The 13,344-nt window shown below is 35.1% G+C and overlaps 2 protein-coding genes across 5 annotated transcripts; both read right to left on the minus strand.

The window, feature by feature from the left end:
• Nucleotides 1-1,046: 1,046 nt before the first annotated feature.
• LOC110415307 (cationic amino acid transporter 4, vacuolar-like) lies at nucleotides 1,047-7,878 on the minus strand. Of its 2 annotated transcripts, XM_021426916.2 has the most exons (14): nucleotides 7,458-7,877; nucleotides 6,779-6,980; nucleotides 6,526-6,610; nucleotides 6,271-6,411; nucleotides 6,024-6,142; nucleotides 5,844-5,940; nucleotides 4,626-4,798; nucleotides 4,455-4,521; nucleotides 4,036-4,194; nucleotides 3,639-3,903; nucleotides 3,139-3,247; nucleotides 2,082-2,194; nucleotides 1,661-1,736; nucleotides 1,047-1,556 (listed from the first exon to the last, which is right to left on the minus strand). In XM_021426916.2, exons 1-14 carry the CDS (start codon nucleotides 7,603-7,605, stop codon nucleotides 1,403-1,405), a joined length of 1,908 nt encoding a protein of 635 aa, XP_021282591.1. In that variant the 5' UTR covers nucleotides 7,606-7,877; the 3' UTR covers nucleotides 1,047-1,402. The 2 variants fall into 2 exon arrangements, with proteins under 2 accessions (XP_021282591.1, XP_021282592.1); XM_021426917.2 differs by lacking the exon at nucleotides 1,661-1,736 and having other exon boundaries at nucleotides 1,390-1,556; nucleotides 7,458-7,878.
• A 345-nt stretch (nucleotides 7,879-8,223) lies between these two features.
• On the minus strand, nucleotides 8,224-13,332 carry BPM4 (BTB-POZ and MATH domain 4). Of its 3 annotated transcripts, none has more exons than XM_021426657.2 (5): nucleotides 12,791-13,332; nucleotides 10,036-10,381; nucleotides 9,606-9,885; nucleotides 8,846-8,909; nucleotides 8,590-8,763 (listed from the first exon to the last, which is right to left on the minus strand). In XM_021426657.2, exons 1-5 carry the CDS (start codon nucleotides 13,162-13,164, stop codon nucleotides 8,739-8,741), a joined length of 1,089 nt encoding a protein of 362 aa, XP_021282332.1. In that variant the 5' UTR covers nucleotides 13,165-13,332; the 3' UTR covers nucleotides 8,590-8,738. The 3 variants fall into 3 exon arrangements, with proteins under 3 accessions (XP_021282331.1, XP_021282332.1, XP_021282333.1); XM_021426658.2 differs by having other exon boundaries at nucleotides 8,846-8,894; nucleotides 12,791-13,331; XM_021426656.2 differs by lacking the exon at nucleotides 8,846-8,909 and having other exon boundaries at nucleotides 8,224-8,763; nucleotides 12,791-13,327.
• Nucleotides 13,333-13,344: the final 12 nt, after the last annotated feature.

Here is a 13,344-nt window from a genome sequence, read left to right on the forward strand (position 1 = left end):
TAAAAGTTACTATTGAAAAGGTTTAACGTAAAATTGTAAGAATTAACGTAAAATCTTATAAAAGTGAAATAAAAAAGTTAAAATCTTAACGTAAATGTGTAAGAGTTAACGTAACAAGTGATAATAATAATTTTTATTACATTTATTAATTAAATATAATTTTAATATTAAAAAGAATAATATTCTTATAGTTTAAAGTTAAAAATAAAATAAAATTAAAACTTAAATAACTTTTAAATAAACTAAATAAATTTAAAAATTATCTATATTGTTATCCTAAAATGAATAAATTTAAAAATTATATATATTGTTTACCTATTAACCTGTTAAATAGATTTTTATTATTTTTTAAAAATTTTATTTATTGACCTTATAGTAAGGTTAAACTTACTGTAGCATTCACCGTCAGTTTTGTATTGTCTTCTACACATTATAAAGTATGACATTATTAATAATTGAACGGGTCACTAAGTCAACACCTTCGCGTTCATGATTTGACGTGAATTAAGATATTTAACTTTTTTTAATATAATATTCAAAAAAGTTTTTAAATATTAATTTTTTTGTTTAATTATATATTTATTTTTTATTTTAAATCAAATAAATTATTTATTATTAATTAAAATATCAATTTATCATTTTATATTTCATGTTGATACGGTATAATAAATGATGACATTAACATATAACATTTTTACGATCCATGTTAATACCATATAATATAGAAAAACAACAAATAAAATTTTAACTAAATTATTCAAACATTAATTATAAAAACCTAAACAATATAAAATAAAAGTAAAAAGACTTAATTAAACATAATAAAAATTTATTTAATATTTTGGATTGATCCTGATATTAACATTATTTTTGCTTTCATCTTATTTTTCAAGTTAAAGTATGTGATGGAACTTGAATTACCAATTCACAAGAACTTGAATTACTGATTCCAGTTAAAGTATGTAAGCCTAAATATTTGATAACTTGAAATTGAAAATAAGCTAAGAATTGGATTCACAAGCAGTTTAGTCAAAACTCACTGGCACTTGAACTCATCAAGGGGAGATTCACCATTGAGAATCCTCTCCCTACTTATTTTTCTATGTTTACATTCAGCATTTTTCCCCACCAGGGATAAACAACAATCTTGAATCAGCCTAATACAAAAGAAGTAATACATGGAAAAATAAGTTTAGTTTAAAGGCTATATACAGCTTTCAGCAGGGACAATTCAGAAGGGGCCTATGCCACCGTGACAATATTGCTATACAATCAGAAGACTGGTTTCAATTTCATCACTATGCAACACCATAAAGATTAATAATGATACAGTAATACATTAAAGAAGCATCTTCTTGTGAAAAAGAAGTGATGCTTGAAGACAAACCAATGAGTTGCAAGTTTACACCTGAAGACTTGATGCACGGTAAATTTCATCGACATATGCCATAGGAACATAAACTGCTTCTGTGAGTGAGCTGTGGTTCCATCCATAAAATATATATATCAATGCCCCTATAATCAGCCAGATTGAAACACGGATCCATGTGTCGACTCTGTTGAAAAGGGTATCAAATGGGTTATCAAACATTAAAAAAACAGAATATCAGTAAGTTCATTTCAATGAGAGGAAGAGAACATTGTATTGTTAAGTCCTCACCCAAGACTAATCAGTAAGTATGTGTTAATCAAAATGCAAGCAGCAGGTAAGAGGGGAACAAATGGGCAAAGGAAACCTGAAAACAGATGAATAAATCAATTCATAAGCCTATAAAGTGGTAGTATTTTAAGTTAATAACAGCATTCAAACTCCCCTTGAATAAAAATTCTTCATGCCTTTGATAAAAAAAAAGAGAGGCATTTGACATATTCTCCTCCAAAAACTATTCCACTTGGTTGTTTAACTTTCAAAAAAATTCCAATAAGACCATCAAACTGGTAGATAACAACTCAATAACCATTGCAAAGGAATAATCTTAGAAGCTTTAAAGCAATTTGGAAGCATTAAAGATGAGAGACATAGCTACCATGCCCTGATACTAAACTCTTATCCACGTTCATTGCATAAAACTTGAACATACCTCCTGTGTGCCCAAAGCTATGCCTTGCTTCATCCTGGTTTAAACATACCATAACAATCAAACTGCACAACAGAATAGCTGCACCTACTGCCCCCAAGGTGAAACGAAGAAGGCTGGTACAACCAACACAATGGTTAAAGGCATAAGAATCTTTAATTGCAAACTATGACAGTTCTTACTTAAGGTGTCACTGCACACTGAAGAAAATGCTCAACCTTTTGATCTTTTACACATCAATATAAAAGAAAAGAAATAAGCTATGTGGTTCTTAGCCTATAAACCTTAAGCACATTAAAATCATGTCCAACCATCCTGTAAGTTCTGAAATTAGAGTTCCAATGTTTCACCTCAAACTGAGTTAAGAAGACTCACCCAATAAAATTTAATCAATTAAACTGTAAGAATGAACTTCAGACCCATATCAGACCTTAAAGGAATTGGAGATAGATGTTAGCTTGGTAATGACCCTTTAAAACCTTCAGTAAGCATATATAATGACATGTACACGTGTCTGTGTGTCTACGTATATATAAGGCCCCAGTTGAACAAAATCACGCACAAAAAACCCCAAGTGATAGTGAAGCCTTATGAACAGGTAGTTGCAACACAAAGTACAAACTCTCTCTTCTTTGAAACTTTATTATCATTTGTGAATAAGGCATAACTCATGTCATGTTTGTCATTACATTGCCATCCTCCACATGATAGTGAGGTTATGGTCAGTTTTTATGAAATAAAAATTCCCATCCCACCATAATGCACCCAATCAAGCATTTGACCCCACATTAGTGAGATGCCTCCACCACTAAAGCTAAAGGCCTTTAACTTAAAATGTCCAGTCAGCATGTGCATAAGCAACAATGTAAATTTGTGAAGCTAGTATGAGCTCTTCAGATTAACCACAAATTACTAGTCTTGTCAAGCATAGGATATGAGTCAGGTCCCAGAGCTTCTTCAACTATTTTCTCTTGGGAAGGGGAGTGAGCTTGAGAATGACACCACCAAGCACTAGATAAAGAAATTATTTAAGTAGAAGAGTTCCAAAAAGCTGACAAACCTGGGAAGGTATTCAGCAGCAGCCGCAGATGTAAGAACAAGAACACCTATGCAGAAAAGGGCTATATTCCACACTGCAATTTTCCTCCTCCTCTGTTGATTTTGTTTATCTGTAGATGAATGTGAGGCCAAAGCACTGAAGAAGTATTCTAAATATTCAAGGAATGAATAATACATGTGTTAACATGCTTAAAAAAATGCATTGTTATAAACAACAAAGGCTTTGCAAATTTTGAAAGCAAAAGCATAAAGGTAACACACATTCTGGATAATAAGAAGGAATTCAGAATAGACCAGCAAATGTCTTTGAGGAAACGTGCCAAGTACAAGTACTTTTCACTTCTTTGACTATGAAAGGTCTCTAGTTAAAAAAGGATTTCTGAGGGTTCCTTTATTAAACAAATATAACTTATATTTAAAGTGTCACAATCAAAATTTTCCTTGCATAATTTCATTCATGCTGCGCCATGGCCATCTGAAACTTGTATGTCTTGATATTACCTTCAGTGCTTTGCTTTTGAATAAGAGGACATTGAATTTCTGCTTCCCCATCCTCCAACTGATGAGAACTTTGCTCAACAATCTCAACGACATCATTAAAATTTTTCCTTCCTGTCCCCTGACTATCATCATTGAGCTGCATTCTAACTGAATCAATAGACTTTCGAAGTGATGGTGGAAGTGGCACCTCATCTGGAGGAGCATATCTGAGTATTAAGATTGAAATAGCAACAACAGTGAATGCAAGCAGAGTACCTACACTAACCTGCACCAAAGATGGAAAAAAGAATCTCACACTACACTACTCTTAAATCAGAATCATGCTTATCCAAAGAAAAATATATTCTTTCCCATGTAACATATCTAGTTTAAAGTTCATAGGTATGAATCAACTTACCATCCCTGACAATTGCGACACATCCATAAAAAAAGCCAATGCTGCAGCAAGGGTACCAGCTGTCACTGTGCTCTTTACAGGAACTTGGGTGTGTGTACTGACGTCTGAAAAGAACGAGGGTAATAATCCATCCCTAGCCATTGCCATCAAGAGTCGTGGCTGAAGAAGTATAAATATAAAGTCACTTTTTGGAATTACAAAAAAGTGCAAAATCACTAATTTCACAAACTTGTACATCACTGGATCCTCATGCAAATTTAGAACCAGTTAAGCAACAATAAAAGGATGAACCAAATGTTCACTCAAATGTTAAGTTCAAAGAACCTATTTTTGCTTAAAGCTACTCTGATACTTTTCCCCAGTCATGTATTTAATGTTTAATTACTACTCTAAATTACCAACCAGAAATGCTAATGTACCTGAGGAAAAAGAGAACCCATCAAACTTGCACAGAGAGCAGTAACTGCCCCAACTGTGACTATGTATCTGCAATTATAAATATCAAACATGGAGTTCAAAAGTTAGTTTTGCAGAAAAGGTCTTAATGAATGAACAAACACAACTAACTACCAAAAGAATATAATGCTTACGCAGCCCACTGCATTCCGTTGGCAGAAAATGCTGAGGAGATAGGGGTATCTGGATTCAATGAAAAGTATGGAACTAAGCCAACAATAACAACTGATACAAGCATGTACAAAATGCAACATAGAGACAAAGTCATCCCTATGCCCAAGGGCAAATCTCGCAAAGGTCTTTTTGCCTGTCATGAAGGAGAAAAAACAAAGATAAAGAAAAAAAAGATATCAGAATTAGACCAATTTCCTATAATAAGCTGCCTTGTCAGATTATAAGAATTGATTTCATGTAAAAGGAATGTCAGCTTTCATCATATATGAAAATCCAATTAAGAATATACTTCCGCTTGCACACAGGCACAGATTGCATACCTGTCATCCAGCTTGTTCTAAATACATAATCTTGAAGAATAACAATCCTAAAATTGAAATCCTATTTTCTAAAAAAAGATATATCTATAGACAGAGAAGGAATATCCATAAGAGAGGTATGCTCAAAAAAAAAAAAAAAATACAAAGACATTCACCATTCTCCAAAAAAGTGAATGCTGGAAACTATTACAAGTAGTCATTTACATATTTTACATAAGTTTGTCATACAAACTTTTTATCCTAATGATTGGGCCGTTTATAAGAAGAGTAGAGTGGGAAGGTGGGAGGACAGATGGAAACAATAGATTATGGAAAAACCATGGAGTTCACCAGTACTATTCTTCAATTTACTTCCTTACTAAGGTAAGGAAACTACTATAGTATTAAGAAATTCAAGTTAGCAGATTTACATTCAACATTTGATCTATCAATTTAGCCTAATAGAACATCTTAACTTGAAGGTCACCCTGATGCAACTTAGATGTACTGAGATGATTAATTGATGGAAAAGATAACAACTTTCCATGCCATATGAGAAGCACACAAGGCAGGTACAAGAAGTATCTTTGAGAAATCTAACAACAGAATCATGTGCTTTCCAGGGCTCGTATCAAATACCATGAAAGCACTAAAGGTTCTTGAAAAATTCTTCGGCCCCCATGCATAAAATATTTGAAAGTCATATTTCAAGAGGCAAATAACAATAATTAGCACTCCTTTGAATCCAGCATCTTAATCATCATCTGATTTTGATACTTTAAAGGGTTTGGTTTGGAAATCTTAGTATTCAGGGTGTTTGTTCTATCTATGGTATATGAAAGATAATGGCAGGAAGGCACCTAGAAAATTTGGTAATACCTCTTCAGCTGCAGCAGTAACTGCATCAAAACCAATATAAGAAAAGAACACAACAGCAGACCCTGCAAGCATCCCATTTATGCCAAAGGGGAAAAACCTGCAAAATGAAAAGGAATACATAAACAGGAGAGTAAACCATACACAACTTAAGCAAAGTAGATGGAAAAACACAATAGCTACCCGCTGTGAAGTTCATAGCCAGCCCATCCAGTCTTGCAAGCCAAATATCCACCAGCTATTATGATGAAAAGCATGGCACAAACATTCACTGTTGTAACAATTGTTTGTACCATTGAACTCTACAACATCAAGTGTCAAATGAAAGCAATCAGAAAAAGTACGTACACATAAAACACAAAGACACACAAAATGAAAAAGAAAAGCATTACAAACACGTTCAGCTACGGGTAGTAAACGAATAGGCTACCTCCTTGATTCCAGCACACAGCAGAATGGTGACAATAACAACTAATACTGCTGCACATGGATCCACCACAACACCAAGCTGAGGAATAGTGTGACGGACCAAAAAGGCAGGCAGCTTGTCCTCACCGCCAAAAAATAAGGCCTGAAACATACAGCACTGAGGATGTTACAACATTTGCATGATGTGAGGTTCTCTCACATGTTCAGCATTGTACATACAATAAATTACACCAAATATTTAGAAGTAAATCCTCACTAGATTTGGAGATATGCCGCGAGCAATAGCAGAACCACCAATTGTGTATTCCAGAATCAAAGACCAACCAATCAACCAAGCAACACTGAAAGTATCCACATTGCTTAGGTTACTAAACTTACAGCAGATGCAAAACATGGTGCCATAACTGATATTCTGGATCTTATCCTCAGTTTATTAATAACTGCAAGTAATGAAGTATATTGACTCTTCCTTGAGGAAAATATAAAATGATCCAAAGGATTTAGATTACCTTTCCCCGATGCAGATGTATGTATAATGGTAGGCACTCCCAGCGGATGGACATCGACTAGCAAGCTCTGCATAACAAAATGCTGAGAGAGCAGCTGCTAATCCAGCAATTAGAAATGAAACAGTAAGAGCCGGTCCTGTGTGCTCTCTAGCAACTGTTCCAACTAGAACATACACCCCAGCTCCAATGGTTGTCCCTACTCCTAATTAACAGTACATACATTTAACAAATATCAAGGTGTGTGAACATCAAAACCCCACAGTCACTCTAGTTCATAGATAAATAAAATCTTCAAAGAAAACCAATCCAGAAACCAGCAACCACCCAACTGAAGGGTTAAAAAAAGAGAAAACATAAACATATTCATATGCCTCTATGGCCAAATTCAACAAGCTCAACATACAGTCACGCTACTTCCATCTCTATGATTATGACTACTTCCTTCAAGGGAGAGAATTCCATCTCCATTATTAAACACTACTTCCTTTATACATAGATTTCACAGAAACAGCCAACTTTTTGCTTCAAAAGAAAACGAACGAAAAACGAAATTACATCGTCAACCTGAAATGCCCAATACAGCAAAATTCAACAAACTCAAAATATGTAACAAAATAAGAAAAAATAAAATAAACCCAAGTTCCAAACAGCATTTTGAAGTTAATAGCAATAGTAATACCAATGGCAGTAAGGTCAAGAGCAGATAGTTGCCTGGCTAACTGGTGACCTTCTCCCCTTACATGAACTGAATCAACTTGTTTTCTTCTAACTAAGCTTTTTAAACCCTTTGAATACTTTGAAAATAGTACTTCACTCTTCTTTTGCATATTAACGATCAAACTTCAAAAAAAAAAAAACAACTCTTGCTTTTTTGTTTCTTTTTTACTGGTTTGTTTGCTGGAAGAATCACTAAAGAATAAAAAGATTCAGTTTTCGATCAATTTGCAAGAAACCCATCTGCGCCAGTTCTCACTAATGCTAAAGAAAACAAAAAAGGCAGATTTTGATATTGGATTTTTCAGCTATTTGGAGATAAAACAAAGCTGAGAGAGAGAGAGAGAGAGATAACTGTTGTGGAGAGAAACGTGCAGGTGATGGTTGCGTGTAAAACGACGTGTTTTTATATTACCCGCTAAAATGCCCGTACAACCGCAACCTCTTCGGTTAATAGCGCCATTTTCTTATAGAAATTTGGAATGGACAATCACGTCTAGGTTCATCCAATGTTTATTTTTACTAATCTATTTAAAATAATTTTCTATGCTTAAAATAACAACTTGAATTAAAATTCAATCAAATTATATAGGTTAGAGACAAACTACTTCATGTCGACCAGAAGAAAGCTGTACGTAAATGCAGATATTGACAAAAGTACAGATCAACAAGATTGTTCAAGGGGTTTTTAATTTTTTTTTCTAATTTATGTAATTTACTTATACAAACTCTAAAGCAAATGATACTGTACTCCATGCACTGTACCGGCATATAACAATCATCTAAGTACATTGCCACCACAATTTAGTCACTGCCACAACATACCACATCATCAAGACATGTAACATTAAAAGAAAGAGAAATCACAAGATAGAGGCAAATGTTTCCTAACTATTACTGTTCCTTTTTCATTTCCACAATTTCTTTTCTTCTCCTTTACCCCCATCTAATGTCCTCCTCAATGTTAGTTGACAAACAATATACCCATGTTTCCAAAAGTCATTCTTCTTGCCTGGGACTCCCCTCGCCGGCATCACCACCTTCAAGCTGAACCCACAAGCCTCGATTTTGTTCCCCTCCGTTTTCCCAGGTTTGTTGCCTTACACTCCTGTCAATCGTATCACCACCATCAGAAAACTGTGCCCACACGCTTCGGCTCTTTCCTCCACCACTGAATTCTTCCTCACATCCTGCAACTGTCTTGAGGAGCTCTGACTGCAGTGACGGGCAGTTCTCTTTGAGATACTCAAAACCGTCCGAGCGCATAACAGCTGCATCAGATAGAGCAGTCAGCAAAGGTAGCGCAACAAGTTAGAATGCTGAGGAAAAGTAGCTTATAGTAATAATGAAAACCTTAAGCTCCGCTCTTGATTCCTGGGTTTTTCATTAACTTCAGGAACTCCTGAAGAGCAAAAAACTTTATAAACAGAATATTGCAAAGTTCTTTAAATTTTAACATCATTTGACATGTCCAATTGAAGTCCATCAAAATTAAACAACTTAACAATTGACAGTTTAACATACATTTAGTGATGCCAGAGCAATCATTTCACCAAATGGGTAGCATGACAGTTTCCAAAGACCCTACAATCCATCACCCCCACCCCCAAAACAGGAAAAAAAAAAAAAAAGGAAAGAAAAGGCCTGGAGGACTCACTCTTAAAACATAGGGACATAAGAGAATGGCTACTCAACCTTATCTTACAACTTTGATTATCTGGTGGCTACACAACCTTATCTTACAACAGCTTTGATTATCTGGAATTCTGGACACCAACCTTATCCATGGATGAGGCAGGGCCAGGCTTAGGCTTGAAAAACATAGCCAAAGCTAACCTTAAACAGGTCAGGCCTGCAGGCTGCCTGGACCATGGACAGCTGGAACCATGAACAGAAAAAATGACCCATCTAAAGAACCAAATTTTAAACTCTTTTCAAATTCATTAGAAATCTGAATGCTGAGCATCATCTCAAGACATTTTCAGATCTGAATACAGGTAGACTGCTATAAAAAGGACACCAGACTTTGCCCAGCACATGGCAACATTGCTCCAATGTTTCTATATAACATAATACCTGGAAAGGAATAAATAAAAAGAGAAAAGGAACTTACCAACAAGATTTTCAGCAGCAAATTTTAAGCAAACAGATTTTAGATCCATAGCATGATAAAGATCGGCCAGGGCTAAAATATTTGCAACTGAGTTCACAGATATATCCTTGCAGAGTACAGACTCACACATCAGTCTAAGTCTAGGCAAGTCATATTTGTCTGCTGCTGCCAACAACTTTGCAGCTAATGCATCGGATACAGATGGCATACAAGATGAACTAGTCCCTAAGAACTCCTCATCGTCAATAAGAGTATCTCTGTATATGAAGTGAAGCAAAGCCTGCCCAACACACATGCTAAAGAATGTTAGGAAAATAAAAACAACCAGTCAGACACTAGATTCTAGTGCCATATCAAGTGAGCCAACTTGAATTTTTAAGCAGCATCAAAACAAATCCAAAGGAAAGGGAAATAAGGTGGAAAGAGCTACCTTAAAAACCTTAGGCTCCATATCTGTAACAACTATTTCGTTATTATCTTCTTCCATCCTATCAGAAAATTCAGCTTCAAATACAGGAGACCTAGCAGCTAATACTAACTTGTGAGCATGGAATTTTTCCCCAAACACATTAAAAGTAATATCTGAACCTTCTTCATTTTCCAATAACATGCCAAAATGGGCCCCGATATCAGACTCGGGGACCTGTATGGGGTGCAATCTTGGGCAATCAATTTCTGAAACCACAACACCAACAGTGCAATTTATTTTCAAGCAATCATCCTTGAGGAAATCAGATGTTTCAAGCATAGCCCGCCTGAAAAAACGCTTGTACCCCCTGAAAACAGAAAAGGCGTCAAATTAATTTCAACCCATTGAAAGGAAAAACAAGTCAAATGTCAAACTTTAGGAAAGCAATTGTTTGAATATTAATTCCTTCAAATAAGATAGTGGAAAAGGAACCGTGGTTCCAAAAGAAGTAAGGCCATAATTCACTAATACTGGCAGACAGGCCCAACTGTAAATTCGGTAAACAGTCAGTTTTGCAGTTGGTTATATATGGTAAATGTAAATGTTACACATATCTCCCATGTTCTACGACGAGAGGAGAAAGAAAATCAGTAGAAATAGGTAATAAACAACTACTATTATGATCTGCACTTAAATTTTTTAACAATTAATGACAGGCAGGACAATAAAAGACATTAAGGCTAGCAAGCTCTCTGTTAAAGATACTTGCTATATAAAGCAATTATATGTTTATGCGTTACAACTGAAAAAGTGATTGGGACAAACATCAAAGGTGAGAAGCTTTTAGAAGAACAGATTTCCAACATGGTAAAATGTTGTTGATCATGAAAATAACCAAGCAGTGAGAACAATCTGTTCAGATTTCATCTTATGAAGAAATAATAAACGTTAACTTTAAAAGATAAACATCTAGTGATCCTTAAAGGTACAAAAGGTAGCACATTCAGATATGTTATAAGTGGACCGAAGTATTTAATCCAAGAGATATGCTAGTTGTGTGAGGAAAAAGAAAGCAGAGATCGTTCCTCCATCTCCTCCTCTCCTTCCTTGCACTCCTCTTAACATACTGACACCAAGAGAAAGAGAGAGATGAATGGCAGCGAAAATCTATAGAAAAGAAGCATGATTAAGGCACTGAGATAAGTTACTATTTCCCGTTTCATGTATAGGCAGGGAGAGACAGATGCATAAGGGAAAAGCAAAATCATTTATCATGCCTCTCAATTTGCATGAAACATCAAGAAGTTTATGGAAGTGCAATGCCTGAATGTGGATATCGTTGCTGAGAGGCATATTTCTGTAAGGACCTTCTTTTGGCTGTAAAAATGGGAGACGGATAATCCCTATGTATGTATACTTCCCATGAACTCTGGTGCATCAATGAGCTGGATCAGTAACTTGTTTGCGCCAGCAGTTCTTCTGCTATCTATTCCTTTTGGTTTAACATTTCTTATTTTATTATCCTTTTAATCATTCTGTCCATATCCTAGTTCTCTTCACTGTTTTGAGTTTTTTTTTTCCTTCAAATGAAGTTAAGTCCATTCTAGTGTCAAGGTAAAGTTATATTCCCATCAAGAACTTATGACAGACTTTGCATGTCATGACTAACCAAAATAGACTGACCATTTCATTGTTATTCTACCACTTAAAACAAATGCTTGTTTTAAGAATGTTTACCAACAAATTTATTGATGGATCTCTAAAAATCGTACCATCAAATTACTCCTCCATTAGCATGCAGAGTTAAATACCTGCATTGATAGTTTAGTAACTTATGTTTCGGAAAACTTAAAGGGTAAGATGTGGCTTTGGCCAAAATGAAAATTCTCTGAAGTTATGATCCTGGATTTTAGTTTATCATGACAACCACTCCTAAAAGAGATTCCATTTTTTTCTGGCAAGATTATTTGCTTCAGTAATGCAGCAGACACTTCATCTTCAATTTGACTCAGAAAGAAAAGTTATATCATCTTCGGATATGCTTAAATGCACTTGCAAAATTTAGAGTTCCCAGTTATACTACTCAAGATACATAACTACAATCTATTCTAATTAATCCCTTCTATTAATCCACCCTATCTAATAATCCCAATTTTCATTCATTAATAGAACCTTTTTTCCCTTATTTATTTTCTTCACAAACGTCTTTAAAATTCCGCCAAAATATCCATCACAATGCTCAAAACAAAAATTAACAATTACAAACCAAACAACTTGAAATTATCAAAATTATCCTCAATTTTACACGGTACAAGAGAGAGCACTATGACTCAAACCTAATATCTCTACTCCCCAACCCACCCTTACGACTTGATCTAAGGCCAAAAGGGAAAATTACCCTGAATATTTAATGCATTAATCATACCTTTTTCATCAAATAATCATTTCCCATTCACTTCCACACCTTCAAAAGCATCAGTCTTATCACATTTTTCCCTTTTTTTAACACTTATTTCTCTAACAGAGTTCCAAAAATTCTACAAACCCAGCAACCAAAACAATCCAAAGAGAAATAAAATTGCACCAAAAATTCAAAAAAGAAATCAATCTTCTTTTCCTTTTTTCAATAAAGTTTCTTTCTCTAAACCTTATTTCCCAAACATATTAGCAAAATTCCACCAAAATCCTCAAAAAAGAAAAAAAAAACAAAATTAATCAAGATAAAGAAATACCCAAAAATAAATAAATAAACCACTAAAAAAAACCAATTTCTTACCACATACTTCCCCTATACTTAAGCGTATAAGGGCCACTTTCAAGAGCACGATCAAAGTGGCTATGAACTTTATGTTTCCCTTTCCCACTTTGGTCCAAAAGGGTTAGCTCAAAAAGAGCTCTAACATCTGTGCCTTCGCTGGCTAAAGCTACGAAAACCGAGACATAAGTCGAATTATCTTCTGGATTTTTACCGTCAGGATAAAAGTAAATTGCCCACTGGTAACCTCCGACGGTGAAGCTCTCGCTGGCTATGTGTTTTCCTACGCCCATGCCTTTGGCCAAGGAATAGCCTTTAATTGTGAAACGGTGGGAGCCGTTTACGGTCTGGGTTACAGACCGGGAGCTTGTGGGTGAACCCAACGGAGAGGGCATTGGGTTGGGGGGATTTCCGGGATTTTGGCTGTTTCCTCGGGAAAGTGAGGGAAAATGTAAGAAAACAGGAAATTATGAAGCGTTTTGATTGCTGGGAATGGGCGTCTCGTTGTTTTTACCTCAAAAATATATCTTATTGGTTTATTTCTTTATCTCACGGCGTGGAGCGAGACGAGACCT

Source organism: Theobroma umbraticum, unplaced genomic scaffold (assembly GCF_002168275.2).
Source record: "Theobroma umbraticum cultivar Fairchild unplaced genomic scaffold, ASM216827v3 scaffold_147.0, whole genome shotgun sequence".
Classification (NCBI taxonomy): Eukaryota; Viridiplantae; Streptophyta; class Magnoliopsida; order Malvales; family Malvaceae; genus Theobroma; species Theobroma umbraticum.

Excerpts from the sequence above, each read along its gene's own strand:
- LOC110415307 (XM_021426916.2), bottom strand. The coding sequence starts at position 7,605 with ATGCAAAAGAAGAGTGAAGTACTATTTTCAAAGTATTCAAAGGGTTTA. Across the intron at positions 4,799-5,843 it reads TTACTGCTGCAGCTGAAGAG|GCAAAAAGACCTTTGCGAGA; the intron begins GTATTACCAAAT and ends CCTTCATGACAG. Across the intron at positions 4,522-4,625 it reads AACGGAATGCAGTGGGCTGC|ATACATAGTCACAGTTGGGG; the intron begins GTAAGCATTATA and ends TTATAATTGCAG.
- BPM4 (XM_021426656.2), bottom strand. The coding sequence starts at position 13,164 with ATGCCCTCTCCGTTGGGTTCACCCACAAGCTCCCGGTCTGTAACCCAG. Across the intron at positions 10,382-12,790 it reads AAGTATAGGGGAAGTATGTG|GGGGTACAAGCGTTTTTTCA; the intron begins GTAAGAAATTGG and ends TTCTGTTTTCAG. Across the intron at positions 8,764-9,605 it reads TGCTGCTGAAAATCTTGTTG|CTGTTATGCGCTCGGACGGT; the intron begins GTAAGTTCCTTT and ends TATCTGATGCAG.